Source organism: Zerene cesonia, chromosome Z (genome assembly GCF_012273895.1).
Source record: "Zerene cesonia ecotype Mississippi chromosome Z, Zerene_cesonia_1.1, whole genome shotgun sequence".
Taxonomy (NCBI): Eukaryota; Metazoa; Arthropoda; class Insecta; order Lepidoptera; family Pieridae; genus Zerene; species Zerene cesonia.
Genome location: NC_052122.1, coordinates 2,737,562 through 2,755,203, shown reverse-complemented (window position 1 = coordinate 2,755,203; position 17,642 = coordinate 2,737,562). Strand labels below are relative to the sequence as shown.

Below are 17,642 nucleotides of genomic sequence, written 5' to 3'. Positions count from 1 at the left end.
CCCTTTTTTTCCATTTCACATCAAGATAAGAAGTTTATACGCTATATACATACTCCATTTCTGTTTTACCCTGTATCCTGGTTGATAAGCAGTTTTCTATGAACACCAAGTCTTACTGAGGCACGTGTTGTAATTGAGACAATACTCTATTGTTTTACTAAACATCGTAATAGTCACATTTATAAATATAATTTAAAATAGCATTACAGTCACACGAGAAACCTGACACAAAACCCCGTTTGTAGGAGAATAATAATGTAGCAGCAAGGTAAAGCAGTCTCCTAATACACTTTCTAATAAATCATGAAACATATACTGTACCTACAGCAAAAATGCTAATTTACAATTGTTAACCGACAAGTTCAAAACAACTTTGCTGGTAACTTAGGTTGTATCAGTTCCCGATTTCTATGCTTGATTCTCACTTATTTACCAAAGTTTTCTGAAAACTATGTCTTTTGCGAATCGGTTAATTTTCGATAGAAGTTTATAGAAACCGGATCAGTAAGACTTGGCATCGAATCAAAAAAAAAGGGAGGCCGGTTCCTTATACTTATGAACGATTACATTGAGAATGACATTCTAACAAATTAAGTGGACATTTAGGGTCTATCTTTATTAGAGAGTCAGGTTACGCATCGAGCGCAGTATATAACTAAATTCTTTAATACGAATAGACCCTAACCTGTCTCGCTGATACTATTTCTTTATCTAGTAAGACACGAAAAAATATCGAAACCTATATATACAACATAACCATAATACAATTATAATATCAATGGTCACCTATTTGGCATAACTTCACTTAACAAAATCGTTAGATTATGGCAAGTTGAACGATAACTTATGTAATATACATTTAAATCATATAAAATTAATTCTGATAAATCTGCACCATTAAAATTAATAGTATTTTATATTAAAATATATATAGTATAAAAATAATCGAACTGTATACGAACATACTAACGTATCACTAAACGAGACTAAAATATTACTAAGCGATAGATACAACGGGGTCAGATATAAAAAAAATCTTCACAGGCAACAACTGGGATATGAAATAAACTGTACGTACAATCAAAAATTCTTTTGTATACCTATACGATTGAATAAACTCAAACAACCAATACATTTATTTTATAAAAGAATAGAATAATATAGAAACCAGTAATAACAAAACACTATGCAAGTGGTTTAAGTATCGATAGAAGTGTTATTTATACATCAAATATTTTCTACAACACCGATTCCTGATATGCATCTTCATGCACATGAAATAGTAACTACTTATTGCACAGTGCCTGGTTGAAAGGAGTGGAATTAAATTAATGAATTAATGAATACCATGTTTTCTTAAGCAATAATTAAATCTCTAGGTAGATGAGGGACAAAATAAATTGTGTGTATATTCAATTTGAATCAATGACAGAAATGTTGTACCATATTTTTATGCATGCTATTTTGTAATTTGAATATAAATAACAATTAAATCTTCCTGTTTTCCAAATATCGTTATGATTTCATAGTAAAGAGAGTGATTCCAAGACACTGTACAAAAATTAACACATTCATTACAAACGATTATGACATAAACACTACGGCATTATTTTAAACTACATCTAGCTTACACAAATGAAACCCTCACAACCTAGCATTCAGTCGTTTCAATTTATTCAATTAATGTTAAAATACTGATGATGATCACCTCCGAACGCCATCACCCTTAGTTTAAATAAATATTCATTTTATATCGCGAGATCTATCGCTCGCATCATATATCTAAATTGACATTAAATCAATGGATAGCGACATTTCAAATTATTTCATATTCATCAAATGAGTGAGTAAACAAATATATAATTACATTAATATCAAAATATATCGTATACATATTTTAACATACACTTATAAATTACACGAACGTACGTTAATATAATTAAGTATACTCCGACAGAGATACAATATAAACATCAGGGTTTCACTTAAGTAAGAAATATATCTTATGTTTATGACATCGACATGCTACAATTATAAACTAATCCTAAACTATCGTAAAATATTAAAACAGACAAGAAGGTGCGTGATTATGAAGAAATGGTCGTAATCTTACACATAATATAGACTCTACTCATTAGGTGAGATCTATTCGATGGTAGATCTTCTTGTAGCGCTGTCTCTTTTCGACACTCGACAAACATCAAATGATTTATGCGTCAAGAGAGAGACAAGATATATGCGTCTCGATCTTACCTTTCAGAACAATCTGGGAGATAACAAGGAAGCAAAGACGCCCTGCCACTGTATAAGACTAACTAAATAATAATTTTTGTTAATTATTCAATAGTATCTATATTTATAAAAGAAATATGTAGTCGTGTTTTTCATGAAAACGTATCTGACATATTTGGCTGCTGCAAATCTTAAAACAGATATGGAACTTTCTACAATTTCCTCTGAATTCCGTATTCATTTAATATCATTGAAAATGGATGAAAGAAGAAGCACATGAGTGCTCACGTCCAATTACCTAAGTGTTATTTTATAAAACAGATATAAATATTCGTCAAATTGTGACAAAAAGATTGCTAGCACTGCATACGAATTACATTTAAGTGTAATAAAATGTAAGAAATCAAGAAGAAAAAGAACACATCGTTAGTAGTTTTCGGATAAATCTACACTTTGGTACATATATCTGTCGTCATAATTGTGAAAACAAACTAAAAATAAATACAATCTGTATAACAATAACCAGATAAAACAACAACAATAATAAACATTAAGATTATCAAACAAATTGCATAATTTAGCAAATTAAACTTTCATATTTAAGGTTTAACGTAAATTTTCTCTTTAATAAAACGAAAAGTAGACGATATTGTAACACGATTGCACGCGATGTCATATTATTAGTATTATAAAAATAATATCCTCTTGACAAAATAAGAATACATCTACATAATATGTAATAAGCTTAGCAAAAGTACTATCTACTTAATATTAAACAAAAATATATGTTTTCTGTACAATATGCAGCAATGTATTTCAAAAATAAATCATTTATTAATTTACAAATTAACATAAACACGAACATAAGGAATATATTATTGTACACATAAGTAACATTAATTTGAATGCAATAAACAATTCGGTTTGGTGATAATGTAACTTTCATATAAATAAAATATATTAAAAAAAATTGCACAGCCGTCTAGGGTAAAAAAAATAAACTCTCAACATAGATCTTATATGTTCTTATATCTTCACAAAAATTTATCGTAAATTTGTGAATAACTAATGGTGCAAAACACTTAATAACCGAATATTAGAATTATGCCAAAACTTAAAACTATTATATTATACTATATAATATATCTAGTACGTAATTCGATTGTGCATTTAATCATCGAAAATTGATAACATAATATATTTATGACATACGCGGGTATTATGTCGATGAACCGTTAAATGAATTGATTTCATGAATTCTGTATTGGGATATATCATGGCACATAATTCCGATTCAGATCATAGACATATATAAAAAGACTCAAGATGCACATTCAACATTTTAAAACAAGTCTGTATAAAATGAGCGCAATATTCTAAATTGTGCGCTCAAATCATACAGCTTTTGACTACCGTACATGAACATTTACCGGAGGTAGGACCGCTGCGAATTCGCTTCCCGTATTTAAGGGGAAAGGGATAAGGAAATTATCAACGACTGGAACAAAGGAATGGAGTGGGAAAGGTGCGTTAAGGGAAATGGTCATCTCGCAGCTGTACAGAACAATTTTTAAACAATTCGCGTACGGTTATATATATAACTTAAGTTACTTTTGTATGTGACTATGCATTATGGGTGTTTACATGTCAATGATTAAGATGCAAATTTTTCCAGCGATTTAATATAATAGAATATCATAGATCCACTAAGATATAGCTGAAACAATTTATAATAAAAATAGTACAATCTCATAGTATTGCGTAATAAAAGAGATGTTTAAAATATAGAAACAAAATAGACATCGAAACAATAACCGTAATAAGGCTAAAGAGATAAATTATAAAAAGTTTAAGCATTTGCTCGAAAATAAAACGCATATAAAATTATATGACAACATAAGAACCGTTTTTAAGATTGTTCCTCATTATTTATATATCAAGAAGACGGGTAAGATAGATAATTATTTAATCTAGCGAACCAAACAATCTCATATAAATTATATCATATATGTATAAAACAATTTATTAACATTTTAAGTAATTTGAACACAAAAAACTTCGTATAGACCTTATCTATTTCGTACAGCGCTTGCCACGCCATACATTGTTTGTAATAAATAGTACACAGTTCAATAGGCAAAAATCTAACCACCTCACCCGTCTTAACAATGATAGCAAAAAATAATCTAATTCATTTAATATCTCCCATGAGCCCTTAGCCTTCTATCCAGACCGTGAAAAGGGGCTAATATTGATGACCTTGACGACGACGACGACGACGATGATGATGATGATGATGGTGATGATGGTGATGATGATGATGATGATGATGATGATGATGATGATGATGATGATGATGATGATGATGGTGATTATTCATTATGGTGATGTTGCTGGCCGGGATGGGGCAAGTGGCCCGGCGGCTGCTGGTGCGGCGGCGGGTAAGACACGTTGCGGCTCGGCGTACCCTCGTACATGATTTGTGCTGGGATGCGCTGGCTCTGCTGCCCGTCTTCCGGCGCGTACGGGTTTTGCACCTGGAAGTGGATGGTGGATGGCAGACGATGTAGACTATTCCTTTCATGTATATAAAACCGCATTGGCACATTTTATAAGGAGCTATTTATTTAGCTTGGCTTCCATTGACGCTGACCTGACCTTCTCTCATACTTACCTACGTAGTAATACGTGCATTTCTTTACCTAAGTTTTGGATTGGTCTTTGGTTCCTACATACCGAGATAGATAAAGTACTTAACAAATTTCCCGATTTCCTTCATATATTCATATCCCTGGACTATGTTTGTATTAGAATAATTACTTTAGTTTTTCAAACATTTTTTACTGTAATTTTCTTTGACCGATGATAATTTTTTATTCAGGTTATATTGTATAAGCAAAAATACGAGAAAACTGAAATTAAACGACAAACAAAAATCGAAACCATTAAACTTAAATTAACCTATGAAGAGAGAAGGTGAATAGTGAATGAATAGTGTCTCCACTTCAAAACATGTACGTTTTTTACAAATTTTAAAGCTACTCATCTAAATATATGAAAAACAAACAAACAGAAGTATGACCGTAGTAGTAAAAATAAAAATAAGGTTGTTAAGTATTTACTATTTAGCGGCTACTAAACACCATTAAGGTAGAAAGACAAACACATTGGGCTTAGGGGTTTGCTTAGCAGTAATAAGTCAGGAAATGTAACTTCGACTTATAAAGTCCATTGAGGACTAATTCATACAATAATGTACTTATTAGTAAATCTCATCGTGGAATAGCAATGAATTGTTTCTGTAGCGCATCGTGTTATTCACGACGAACGCTAATCTTATCGAGTTTAATAAAATTTCTCATCACAATACATATAATAACGTATCTTATACATCCCCTCCCCCAAAACAGCTCTTCGCAAAAAAAAAAACAACATTTCCCGACTTATTACCCAATAGGATTGCACAACACCAATCACCTTCACAAAATAGCAATGCCTTCGCGCCAATCAGGTTCGCCAGAGAGCAAGAGTGTGTCTAGTGTCACTCGCCTTTCTCGTCCCTACAGCGCCTGGGGTGTGATGGGGAAAATGTCACTTACATTGATCAGCGGTTGGAGCATCCCTAGACGGGCGAGCAGCAGTTGCTCCTTCACTTGCCGCAGCTCCTCCTGCTGGCGTACGATCATCTGCTGCAACTCCTCGTGCTTCCGCTGCAACTGCTCCTGCCACGGCCACTAGCTCGCATCATCGTAACCAAACACTTTGACGTTACAATGGGCCTTATTGATCGCGATAGCTATAACTGCTTACGTCTGTTTATTAGCTATGTCAGTCTTAGCCCATCGATTTATCAAGGTTTTCTCGTATGGTGTCGGGATCGACAATTAGTTGTATGTATTTTTTCAAAGATATTAACAATTTTTAATATCATTATATAAAAAGTTATATGTTCGTGATTGCAAAGTTATGTCGATCAGAAAAATTACTTATGTCCAATAGATCAAGCTACAGATTATAACTGATGCATATACATATAACTGCAATATTATATTTAAACTGACGTGAAAGCTTGCAACGAGAGTTGCAATATTCAATTTTAAGCCATTACTATCGAAGCCACACATAGGATAAAACCACGATAGAATGCTCAATTACACACAGAAAACTCAACAAAATAGATACGGAGGTGATTTGAACTGTGAAATCTATCAAATGCTTGTAAAGTTATAATGCTCGTAAATCGTAATAACAATTACATTATCAATAAAACCCATTGTAATAAATTGGAACATTAGAACACAAAAAGGAGACTGTTGACAGAGGAGAATAATTATGTATGTATTGCTATTTAAATGATCTTAAAAGAAGGAAAATAATTCGTACAGCAAATGTCATACAGAGTAACATAAAAATTGCTCATCACTACATTTATGGAAATAGGTATTGTAAAAGTAATCCTAAGAAGAAAATAAATAGCTAATCTACATGCTGCTTTCGCGCATTGTAAAGAAATTTTAAAAAGTAAAATTAGTAACTAAATTATGAAATAAAAAACAAACTAAAATTAAATTATATTCAACTGCGGCTATTTACTAATATCTATCTATGTACGTCTTTTTCCCATAAAAAGCATGCAGCGATATTAAACATTATTGCTTTCCATTGTCCATACAATATTCAATTTATTTGTCAAAATTATTATTTGTAACAAAAAAAATCGCTTTGCTTATACTAATGCATCTCTTTCTCATTCTCATTCTTCAATCATTTCATTTCATATTGGGCGAAAAGAACAGTTTCATGTGATATTGGCTTAAAATACTCATAATGTGATGTAAAAAGAGTAAAGTTAGGTGTCCAACCCCCCTTATGTTAAACATGTTCCAATACATGAATGCAGTGGAAAAGTATTAAATGGCATGTATACAATGAAACACAATTATAATTTCAAGTTATACGCATCACATTCTTATGTAAGTCGGTGTTTGTTTTGTTGAAAGTTGGTAGTTTTTAGAAACTGTAAATGTGGCAGGCAGCGCCATGACGCCTTCATACTTTTTTTATTCGTAAACACATTCGACGCATATTGTATAAGAATTGTCCATATATAATAATGTCGGTTGGTATAATTATCCATTGTTTCTATTCCTATTAAATAAACGCTAGTTTGCACACACCCTCACACAAATCTGCGACGTTCACATCTATGTATGTATTGTTATGAGTACTGTTATAAATTAAATTTGGGGTCCAGTGCTCCTGATACATCCGCAATGCAATGCAGTACACCAGATGCGTCTGAACCATGCTGTGAGTGAGAGTTGTAGGCAAATAGTTATAAATCAAATCACCAATAATGAGCTGGCGATGGATATATCGAAATCGGTCGTTACATTCATATTTGATTTATAAAAGAAATAACCTAAGTGGAACGAATTACCAAACTGAATTTATTTTAATGATCCAATATAGTGCTGTATGAAAAGAATTTATGAAAAATACTTTATTGTATATTATATACTTTCAAGTGACAGAAGGTAACTTAGATGTAAAGAGGGCGGTCTTATCGCTATAAGCGATCTCTTCCAGACAGCCCTGAAGATAGTATAAAAAGTAAGGTGATGGGGCAAAAAAATAATTTATGGGAAATTGTATCATGTACGATGAGGTATATATAATCAAAGCACCTTCATTACGACAATGTACCCATTGTCACTCAAGCAGGAGCTATTCATGACCAAAGACCGGCGAGAGGGGCGCGTACGACGTACGTAACCAAAACACCACCTGCTTTCCGTACATGTACCCCGTGTTAATCAAGCGGGAACTATTCATGACCAAAGACCGGCGACGGTGGCGCGTATGACACATGTACCCATTGTCCATAAGCGGGAACTATTCCCGACCAAAGAGCGTCGACCGGTGGTCGGTGGTGGTCGCACACACCTGTATCTGCGCCTGGTCGGAGGACACGATGACCGGCAGCGGCGGCAGGATGGGCAGCACGCCCGGCACCGTGACGCCCACGTACGGCGCCGGCTCGAGGTACTGCGCGCCGATGCCGTGCTGCGGCACCACCGCCGGCTCCGCGGCCTTGTGCTGCGCGAACATCGGCCGCCCGTGGAAGTCGCCCTCGCGGGCCTCCATCCGGCTGGGTACCTCCTTGCTCTGCTGGGATATTATGTTATGTGTGAACATTTGCAATTTATTATCGTATATTAGCTTATTCCCAGAGCTCCGCATGGTTAAATAAATGTTATTATATATATAAACCTTCATCTTGAATCACTCTATGTATTAGAAGAAAACCCCATCAAAATCCATTGTGTAGTTTAAGAGTTAAACATAGAAAGCGATTTTGTTTTATACTATGTAGTGATATCACATTACACATACGAAAGTAATAGTTCGTTTCATATTGATGTGTTAAAATACATAGAGCTTGTAAGTTTAAGAAAAATACAGAGGGAGTAGAGAGTTGACATATCTTTTCAACCAATTTAAGGTGCGTTTGGAATAGTAAAAATGATAGAAAATTTACCTATATCACTCACATCACATCACAGTTAAGTAATTTTGGAAAACAACAAAAATATGCAAAAAAAACATACATACAAACAAATTTAAGAACTTTATTTCTTTAAAGTGCTAAAAATAGAACAAGTTCTATTTTTAAAAATCGATAGAGCAGTCTTTGAAATCATTCGTTGCATACAAAAACCCAAATAATATTCCTTCCTAAATATTATTACATTTTTCAGCTTATTATAGTTGCTTTTTTAAAAATCGATAGATTAGTCTTTGAAATAATCTGTTGCATACAAAAACGCAAATACTATTTCTTCCTAAACATATATTAATTTTATCAGCTAAACATAGTTGTCGTTTTGAAAATCAACAGATTTTAGAAAAACACAAATGCAATTTCTTCTCTATATTCCCAAGCCTAAATGCGCCCCCGAATACACACGTCTCGCGAGCTGGACCGCTGCGAGGAGCGCGAGTCGGCCGACACCATGCTGTTCTCGTAGCCGGCCGAGTAGCGCGTGTGCGACGCGCGCGACCACGACGTGCTCGCCGTGAGCGCGCCGCCCGCCAGCGCGCCCGTGCCGCTCGTGCTGCCGGCCGACGCCGACTTCACTGACGCCGGCTGGGGACCATACGAATACTCAATTTAAAAATAAAATAGCAAACACGGCGGACTACGTTTCGCCACCAGATGGCTGTATGTGAAAAATGATTTTCCCGCTTTTCCGTTGAAATTTTTCGTGAATTTTCTTCGCTATAAACCTCACGGAGCCCGAGACCTTTCCAACGAATGCAAAACCGTGGAAATCAGGAAGGAAAACCCGACTTATTGTTATATAGTTGTTAACACAGTAAAATCGGTCAAGTGCGAGTCGGATTCGTGACACAAAATCATCCAAAAAATTTAATTCGGCCAAGTGCGTGTCGAATTCGGGACACTAAAAACCAGATCAGTCAAGGTGCAGTGAGTTCGGATTATGTATTTACAATTCCGTTTATGAATTCTGTGCAACAATATGTTGCTAATATTTCATTCGTTACGGCGGAATATACTAACCTGTGATAGTGAATGGTAGGAGTTTCCATAAGCGTCGCTCGTCTCCGACATATAGGATGGTGACATAGCCACCATGGTGTCTTCTGGCGCCTCTTTCAGGACTGATTGGTTGGTATCCGGTTGTTCCGCAATTTCCATGTCTGTTATTTCTTGCTTTGTGCTCTTTTGTATGTCAGCATAACTAGAACAAGATGGAATACTAATAGAATACATGTACATGTATATTGATATTTAACTAACAGCAAAACAGGGCTATCTTAACCGTGATCCGTTACCTGTGCTGTATTTCTAGTAGATCTTACTATGGCGTCGAAGCTGTATGTTTATAATATAGGCCGCTTTTACGTATTTGGTAAGAAATAAACAAAAAATATATGAACTGGCATATTTAGTGCGTTAGGTTAGTACGTATTTCAACACAATCAAAAGGAAAAGGGCGCTGATTCTGAAATAACTCTTACAATCTGTACACACCTCACAACTCGATGCGTACACATAACGAATTCTGGCTTAGAATTCCACTGATGATATGTAATGTAGAACCGTGTCTGGAGCCAGATCCACTGCTGGCCCTTGGTCAGGAATCGGTAGTAGCACGACGTCAACTCGCCCTTTTGCATTACTGGAAAAAGTATTTTTATACGTGATGAACTGACTTCTAGCTACCAATAAAGAATTGTCGGTAGATATGGCTTGTCCATTGTCTATATTATTATTATTTTTTTTATTGTCTATGACCTATATTGTAAATGTCAAATGAAAACTGGCCTGATACAAAACTTCTCAGAAGTAAATATTTTTTTAATATCGGATAAGAGAGACAAATGTTTATTTCTACCGTGGCGTGGGCGAGACAAACTATCAAGTCGTCACCAGAATCTTTTGAAAAAATTGATGAAAAAATAATTTAGAATATTTATATAACTTCCACTTACAAGCTTCATGGCAGGAGACAACCTTCTCCAAATCATCAAAATGGTAATAATCGTAGCCCGAAGTGCCCAGCACCTCGAACGGTAAATAGCCAATGATGGGCGGAGCGCGATGGTCTAGGAACAGGAACTTCCATTCAAGGCTGTGCCGCGAAGTAAACTCGTTGCGGCTGGAGTCAACTAATGACACATCGCGGATCAATTGAGGTGTGCATAACCTCCCCGTACATACGAACAGCAATCTGGAAAATGGTGGTGATTTAATTAGTAGATATACTGTACATAGAATTTGCTGATGATAAATATGTATAGTACAAGCTTTGAGGTATCTGGAGTACGGAAGAACAAAGAGGAAAGATAAATTTGGTGAAATGAAAATAATACGCTTAAAAGAAACATTATATTTTTGTTATGGAACAAAAAATATAATGTAAATTTAAATGGTTAAAAATCGAGGATCTATTTGGTTTCACACATTTTTTGGAATAACTTGAAAACTATGAAAATTGTAATAGTCAAACACAAAATATCAAAGGTACTGAATGAATTATAAATTGGCAATTAAACCAAATATGTTAACCGTTACATTTTACCTAGAGTCTGGATCCAGTTGGTATATGTCGTCGCCATCTATTTGCTTCATATTGGCACCTGAAAGTAATACTTATATAAATACATCTAGGTTTAATAAAATTTCTTCGAAAATCTTGTATTGTATCCTATTGTATTTCAGATATTTGTGATTAAGATTGCGATGGAGATGTAATTGCTGGAAATGAAATATGCTGAAGGTTCCATCTTATAGACGACTAGTTTTTCGCCCGCGGCTGCGCCTACGTGGAATTCGCTTATATCGCGCGATATGGTAAGGAGCATTTTCTTCGCATTAAAAAGTATGGTTTGTTCTTTCCCACGTTTAGCTCCATCTTCATACCAGGTTTCATCAAAATCGGTTTGACAATAACGAACTTTCAAACAAACTTTCATCCCCACTTTCAACCCTTTCTACACTTTTTTCGCGATAAAAAGTATCCTATGTCCTTTCCCAAGTTCAGTTCTATCTTCATACCAAATTTTGTCAAAATCGGTTCAGTGGTTTAGGCGTGAAAGCGTAACAGAAATACAGACAGACAGAGTTACTTTCGCATTTATAATATTAGTAGGGATTTAATATGACTGCAACTACTACTTACGAAAATGACCGTTGAACTCGACAAGCTCATATGTAATCTCATCCCGGAAATCCAATGTGCCACGTTGTAAATGGCATTGGAACTTGATCTCATTCTCTGGAAATGCATCAATTAATAAAAATAACTACATGAAAGCGTCCCAATGTAAATATTCAACATTTGTAGTTGGATATTTGTAAACAGTTAATAAATTAATAGAATTGTAACATAGCGCTTAATCTAAAAAAAATTTGACCACTTTTTATTTCTCTTGATGTTGACAATTTGAATGGTAGCAGATTGCCCTTGTCTTGGAAGAAGCCTTCAGTTTTTATTTTATAAGTATTTATTCTTAGAGGTTAAATTTCGCAATCACATCAGCCGCTGAGTTTTATAATTAACTACCACAACTTTCTTCTCTTTGTAGATAACCGGTCACAATATTTTCGATTCTCTTATTAAAAATCGGTTAGGTAATTCAGAATACAAAACAGACACTTAAAATAAAATATGTACAAGGCATACACAATGGTATATATATCATTTATGACAGTTTTACTTTAAAACCAGTCATATAAGAATAAAAAGAATATAATTTTTCAATATTATAAACGAATACATTTACATATATACAAGTTAAAATTGGTCTATTATCCAACAACGATAAGAAGTAACAAAATCTCTCACTTGCTTATATACAGAATGTATGTAAATAAATAAATTATTAAGTTCTGACGTTCCATAACAGGAATTTAAACTTATGAAATAATTGTTATGTCATCGTGTATCGATCCGTGATAAATGTACAAAATTGAAACTAAATCTATCCGATTAAAATGGGTCAAAATTGATTGTAAAAGAGTCACTTACATACAAGCATACAAAAATGCAGGTGAAGCCTCCAAAAGAGTATTAAAAAGCAGAACAAATAACTAAATTCGCGTCATTTCAAGCGTGACTTAAAAATTAGGCAAAAAAAACTAAATCGCAGATTGCATATTTTATGTGTACCTTGATGTACACATTACGATCTAAAACATCGTTTTTTTTTAATCATTATTACAGAGTATGGCATGTATATAAACGAATTTGCACTTATTACTGTGTTAATAACACCAGACAAATGTAACTGGTTATTTCGCCTGGGAAAATGTTCATTACCAATGTTGAACTCGCTTTGCTTTTGCATTTTTTTGTTCTGAAAATAATGATATATTATAACAACCTTCTACCCGCGGCTTACCGCGCGATAACAGGATATTCCAATTGGAATGAGATTTTTCATCGTGTGTTTAAAGTAGGCTATAACATTGCTAGCCTCTTATCTCTCGCCAGACACAAAAATCATATCGTAAAGTCGCTCGGTAACATTGTGACAGACAAACTAACACACTTTCGCATTTAGTATATTATAGTAAAGGCTATATTTTGTGAGCAATAAATATAGAATATGGAACTTATTGGAAAAAAAAATCAGATATAAAATTAGATAGAAATGAATATGTTGCTCACAAGTACACTGTTTTAATTCTTCATATAACTTATAACCAATACTCTTGTACCCTCATGTAGGATCATTCAAGTATGGATCTATCTTTATACGAGAGAGAAATGAGCATTTCATTGCTAAATGTACACAGTAGATGAAAAATAATAGTTTGAAAGACTCCATTCAATCTGCCTTCAATATGTGGAACAATATTCACCAGACCATTAAACATAATAACCATTATAAAATGATAATCAAGATTAAGAAAGAAAGTTAAACATTTAATAAGTAGTGGTAGTAAATAACGGTAAAACAATTTTTGAAATTGGTCCAGTAGTACCTGAGATCACCTGCTACAATCTCACAAAATCACAAATTTGACGTCTTTATAATATTAGTATATACACTAAGATACATAAATATACATGACAGTAGACAAAATAACTTCACTATAATGAATTTCTAGTCACTCAAAAATAAACAGGAAACAATTTTCACATGCCACACAGCACATTCTAGAATTAAAACATTGAATATTATTTGCCCTACATTGTTTTGTGTTTTTAGTTTTGCCATTTTTATTTGCTCTTTTTCCCCCTTTTTTTGTAAGGCCAGTTTCATATAGATTTATAAAGCTCCATGAAGCAAAATAAGGTAGTTCGCATTGCAGCATTGCAAATAAATATATTTTGATGAATTATGTATTTAAGAAAGATCTAACAATAATAGAACATCAAATCTTAATGCATGCACAAGAAAATACAATCGCTATGCAGCTATAATCCTATGATAATAGACCAATTTTAAGAGAAAAGTACAAATAAACATAATTAATATACTTATCTCAACAATATATTTCACATACAAAATAATTATAACCGTAAAAATATAACTTAATGAATAACACACTAACCAACTGTTATTGGCTGATTTGGATCCAAAGCCGGCCCTGAATTCTGTAGAAGATTGAACAAATTTGGTCGGTCATCTTCATATGTTAGATCAAATATTGTAGTATTCAGAATATCACTCTGAAATAAATATACATAAAATATTTAAAAAAAGTGTATAATTTATGTTAACCTTTAACATAATATATAAACAAAAGCTTTATGATATTTTTTTAAGCGAAACAAACTTGTTGGTTTATTTATAATTAGTTGAGTATATATTTACCGGATTATGACCAAGTAATGAAGTTATTCCTTCAGATACATAGTATATTCGTCCAGTTGCGGAGAAAACCATAACAAAGCCCTCCAAGGCTTCCAGCACAAGATATGTGAATTCCTCATTTGATAAAAATGCAGGTTTCCAATCCTCTTGGACATCATGAGCGCGAGACCTTACGGTTATTTCTACAAAACATATACAATACTTTGTAATTTACTGTTATGAAACAAAGTTTCTATATATATATATATATATATATATATATATATATATATTTTTTTTTAATTCGATATTCAAATTCATCAAAAGTGAACATTTGGTAGTTGTTTTTTATGATTAGTTGTTACTCAATAAATACTATTGATATTAAATAACAGTATTTTTGGAAGAAAGAAAATTTTTTTTTTTCTTAATCATTGGTGAATGGTTGCCATTTTGAATACTTTACATTAGTCATTCATCTGTATAGAAATAAGAAAATTTATTGTATGTGCAAAAATTTATTGTAATACAGCTATAGGTGGATGAGATTACTGTTATTTCAATTATATTTAATGTTTCATTATAACTATAACATTTTATTGGTGAAAACAAAATCATCAAAGAATTTAACAAAATAACTTTACCATTATGGTTTTTTAAAAATGAAATTGTGGATTTTAGAACAGTTGACTTGTCCATTTTTCTATTATTCGTCGACACCATTGCACCTAGCTCATTCACAAGCATGTTGAATTGATCTCGACGTTTCTTTTCACTCAAGTTACGGGTCCTCCTGAAAATTTACAAGTAGTATTGCTAGGTGCAAAATCTTGATCATAAGATTGTTTACACCTACTTATAAAAAATAATATACTACAATATTGAAATGGGTAGGATTAAAATTTAAATGTTACAAGACTGCATCAAAAGTACTTTGTATAAACAACAAGAAAGAAAGTCAATAACGACTCTAGTTAGAAGGTTAGTCTGAAAAAGGAAAATATTTAGAAGACCTGAATTGTTAGGGTTATAGGGTTGTCTAGTAAAACTCGAAAATACTCTGTTATTCATCATAATTTCACATTCACATTCACCGAAACTATGAGTAAACTGCAGTATGCAAAACTTGAAACTGAGACTCAATTTTTTTTTCATCATACATATGTGGCATATCTATGGATAGGTCTTCAAAAATTATATTGAGTTTTTTTATAATACATTTCATTATGTAAATTGAATATTTATCATGAGAGGCACTAAAATATTGTGAATTAGACACATGGGCAGTCTAATCATCTCTATCATTTTGGATACATGGGGAGTTTACTGTTTTCATTTCACATTTCATGAAAATTGATGTTGTGGTGTAGATGTGAAAGCATAGGGGTCAGACAGATAGACCTTTATATTTTTTATAATAAGCATGGATAAAACATTATAGGTGTAATATTTTCTATATATTATTATAGGGATGGTATATGACTAAAATAAAGAGCACATGAACCATGCTATTGATGGCCTAGAAGTCATAGTATCTACTTCTTAATAAATAAAGTATATCTTATTGCGAAACATGCAGTTACGAATCTCAAATTGTGGTACATTTTAGCTTGTGTAAGAACAAGAAGATGAGAAAAAAACACAATATTTAGCTGCCAGTGATGCTGTTCTGTGTACCTATTTACTCTGTTCTACCAATAAATACTATTGTATCAAATGTAATTCGTGCACTAATGGATGTCAATGTACAAAAAATGAAATTCCTATAATTCTTGATTCCATATTGATGTCAATTAATAAATACTGTACTGATGCTTACATGTAAAAGGCACCTTGGAATTTAAAAACTCTTAATGCATTGAACTACAATTGTATTGTTGTGTGTAGTTAATGTCGAAAAACAGTCACAAATACTGATAAATGGATAACACAACACTTGAATTGTAGCTTTAATGTAAAGGTTAGAAAAGTCATCTACAGCACTGAAAGACAGATAAATGATATATAATAATTGCATAAGGACTTTTAAAGCTTCATACCTGGTTCTCATAATAAAAATTGTTTAAAAGTCAGGTAGTAAGTGTAGGTTTACAAAGATAAGATATTTCATTCTGCAAATTAGAATTGCAAATGTATACATAAAAGTAATGCATCCAAATGCTATATATTATGTTAATGATTATCCAAAACATTCAGTGTAACTACCTAATACCTTAATGCCTCACTATGACATCAAAATTATATTTTCATACTGAGCAGGACAATATCGATTAATAACAATATTTACATGTCTTTTTTTTTTCTTTTATATAGGTTACTACGTTACTCACCTTTTGGTATCATCTTTATCGTCTCCGTCGTCGTCCATGGTGATGATTTATATGAACAGTACTATAATATCCAAATTTAGCACATTGCACTTAAACAATATTTTAGCAAGCCATTGTAATCGGTTTCCAAGGGATGAATTTACTGAAGAAATTATGTGTTCAGGAAGATTTTACGGGAATTTGTAAACAACATATAATATTTGCACAGATTAGCCATTTCACTGTATAAATAACGAAACAGATTTATGCCCCGATAAAAGATTTGGTATGATACAATTTTCAGTATAATATTTGCAATTGAATCTAATATGTCTGCACTTCACGCCTACGGAAAATTTCAGATTTTTTTTAACTCGATTTTGAGCTGTATTCCGATCAGATACACGCAATCAATAATCACAGGCCTAAAAATATAGCTACAAAAGAAAGGAGTTTACGGTCCAATCAGATATCGAAGTTATCTTTAAAACAGACTATATAAACTCTTAGTTTAAAAACACAAATACGCTTTTAAATGTACCTATTTTTGTGAATGTTTATTTTCTCTATTTAATTATATTCGAAATATATTATATCATATTTAACAAAAATAAAAATAAGACATCAACACTTTATAAAAAAATATATGTTTTATTTTACATTTTTCTTCTCCCAACCTGTTGCACATTAAATGTATGAAGTAAATACAAAGAACAGAGCAAAAATAAAAGCACAAATTCATTGTCTTATAATAAAATATAGCTGTTT

At 32.8% G+C, this 17,642-nt stretch overlaps 1 protein-coding gene across 4 annotated transcripts; it reads right to left on the bottom strand.

The window, feature by feature from the left end:
* Positions 1–3: 3 nt before the first annotated feature.
* LOC119835449 (circadian locomoter output cycles protein kaput) lies at positions 4–17,309 on the bottom strand. Of its 4 annotated transcripts, none has more exons than XM_038360269.1 (13): positions 16,896–17,309; positions 15,210–15,358; positions 14,587–14,768; positions 14,324–14,441; positions 11,943–12,038; positions 11,343–11,400; positions 10,753–10,991; positions 10,292–10,439; positions 9,818–9,998; positions 9,203–9,382; positions 8,179–8,403; positions 5,832–5,966; positions 4–4,769 (listed from the first exon to the last, which is right to left on the bottom strand). In XM_038360269.1, the coding sequence occupies exons 1-13, from the start codon at positions 16,931–16,933 to the stop codon at positions 4,605–4,607; spliced, it is 1,914 nt and encodes a 637-aa protein (XP_038216197.1). In that variant the 5' UTR covers positions 16,934–17,309; the 3' UTR covers positions 4–4,604. The 4 variants fall into 4 exon arrangements, with proteins under 4 accessions (XP_038216197.1, XP_038216199.1, XP_038216200.1 ...); XM_038360271.1 differs by having other exon boundaries at positions 5,832–5,954; XM_038360272.1 differs by having other exon boundaries at positions 5,832–5,948.
* Between the last annotated feature and the right edge of the window lie 333 nt (positions 17,310–17,642).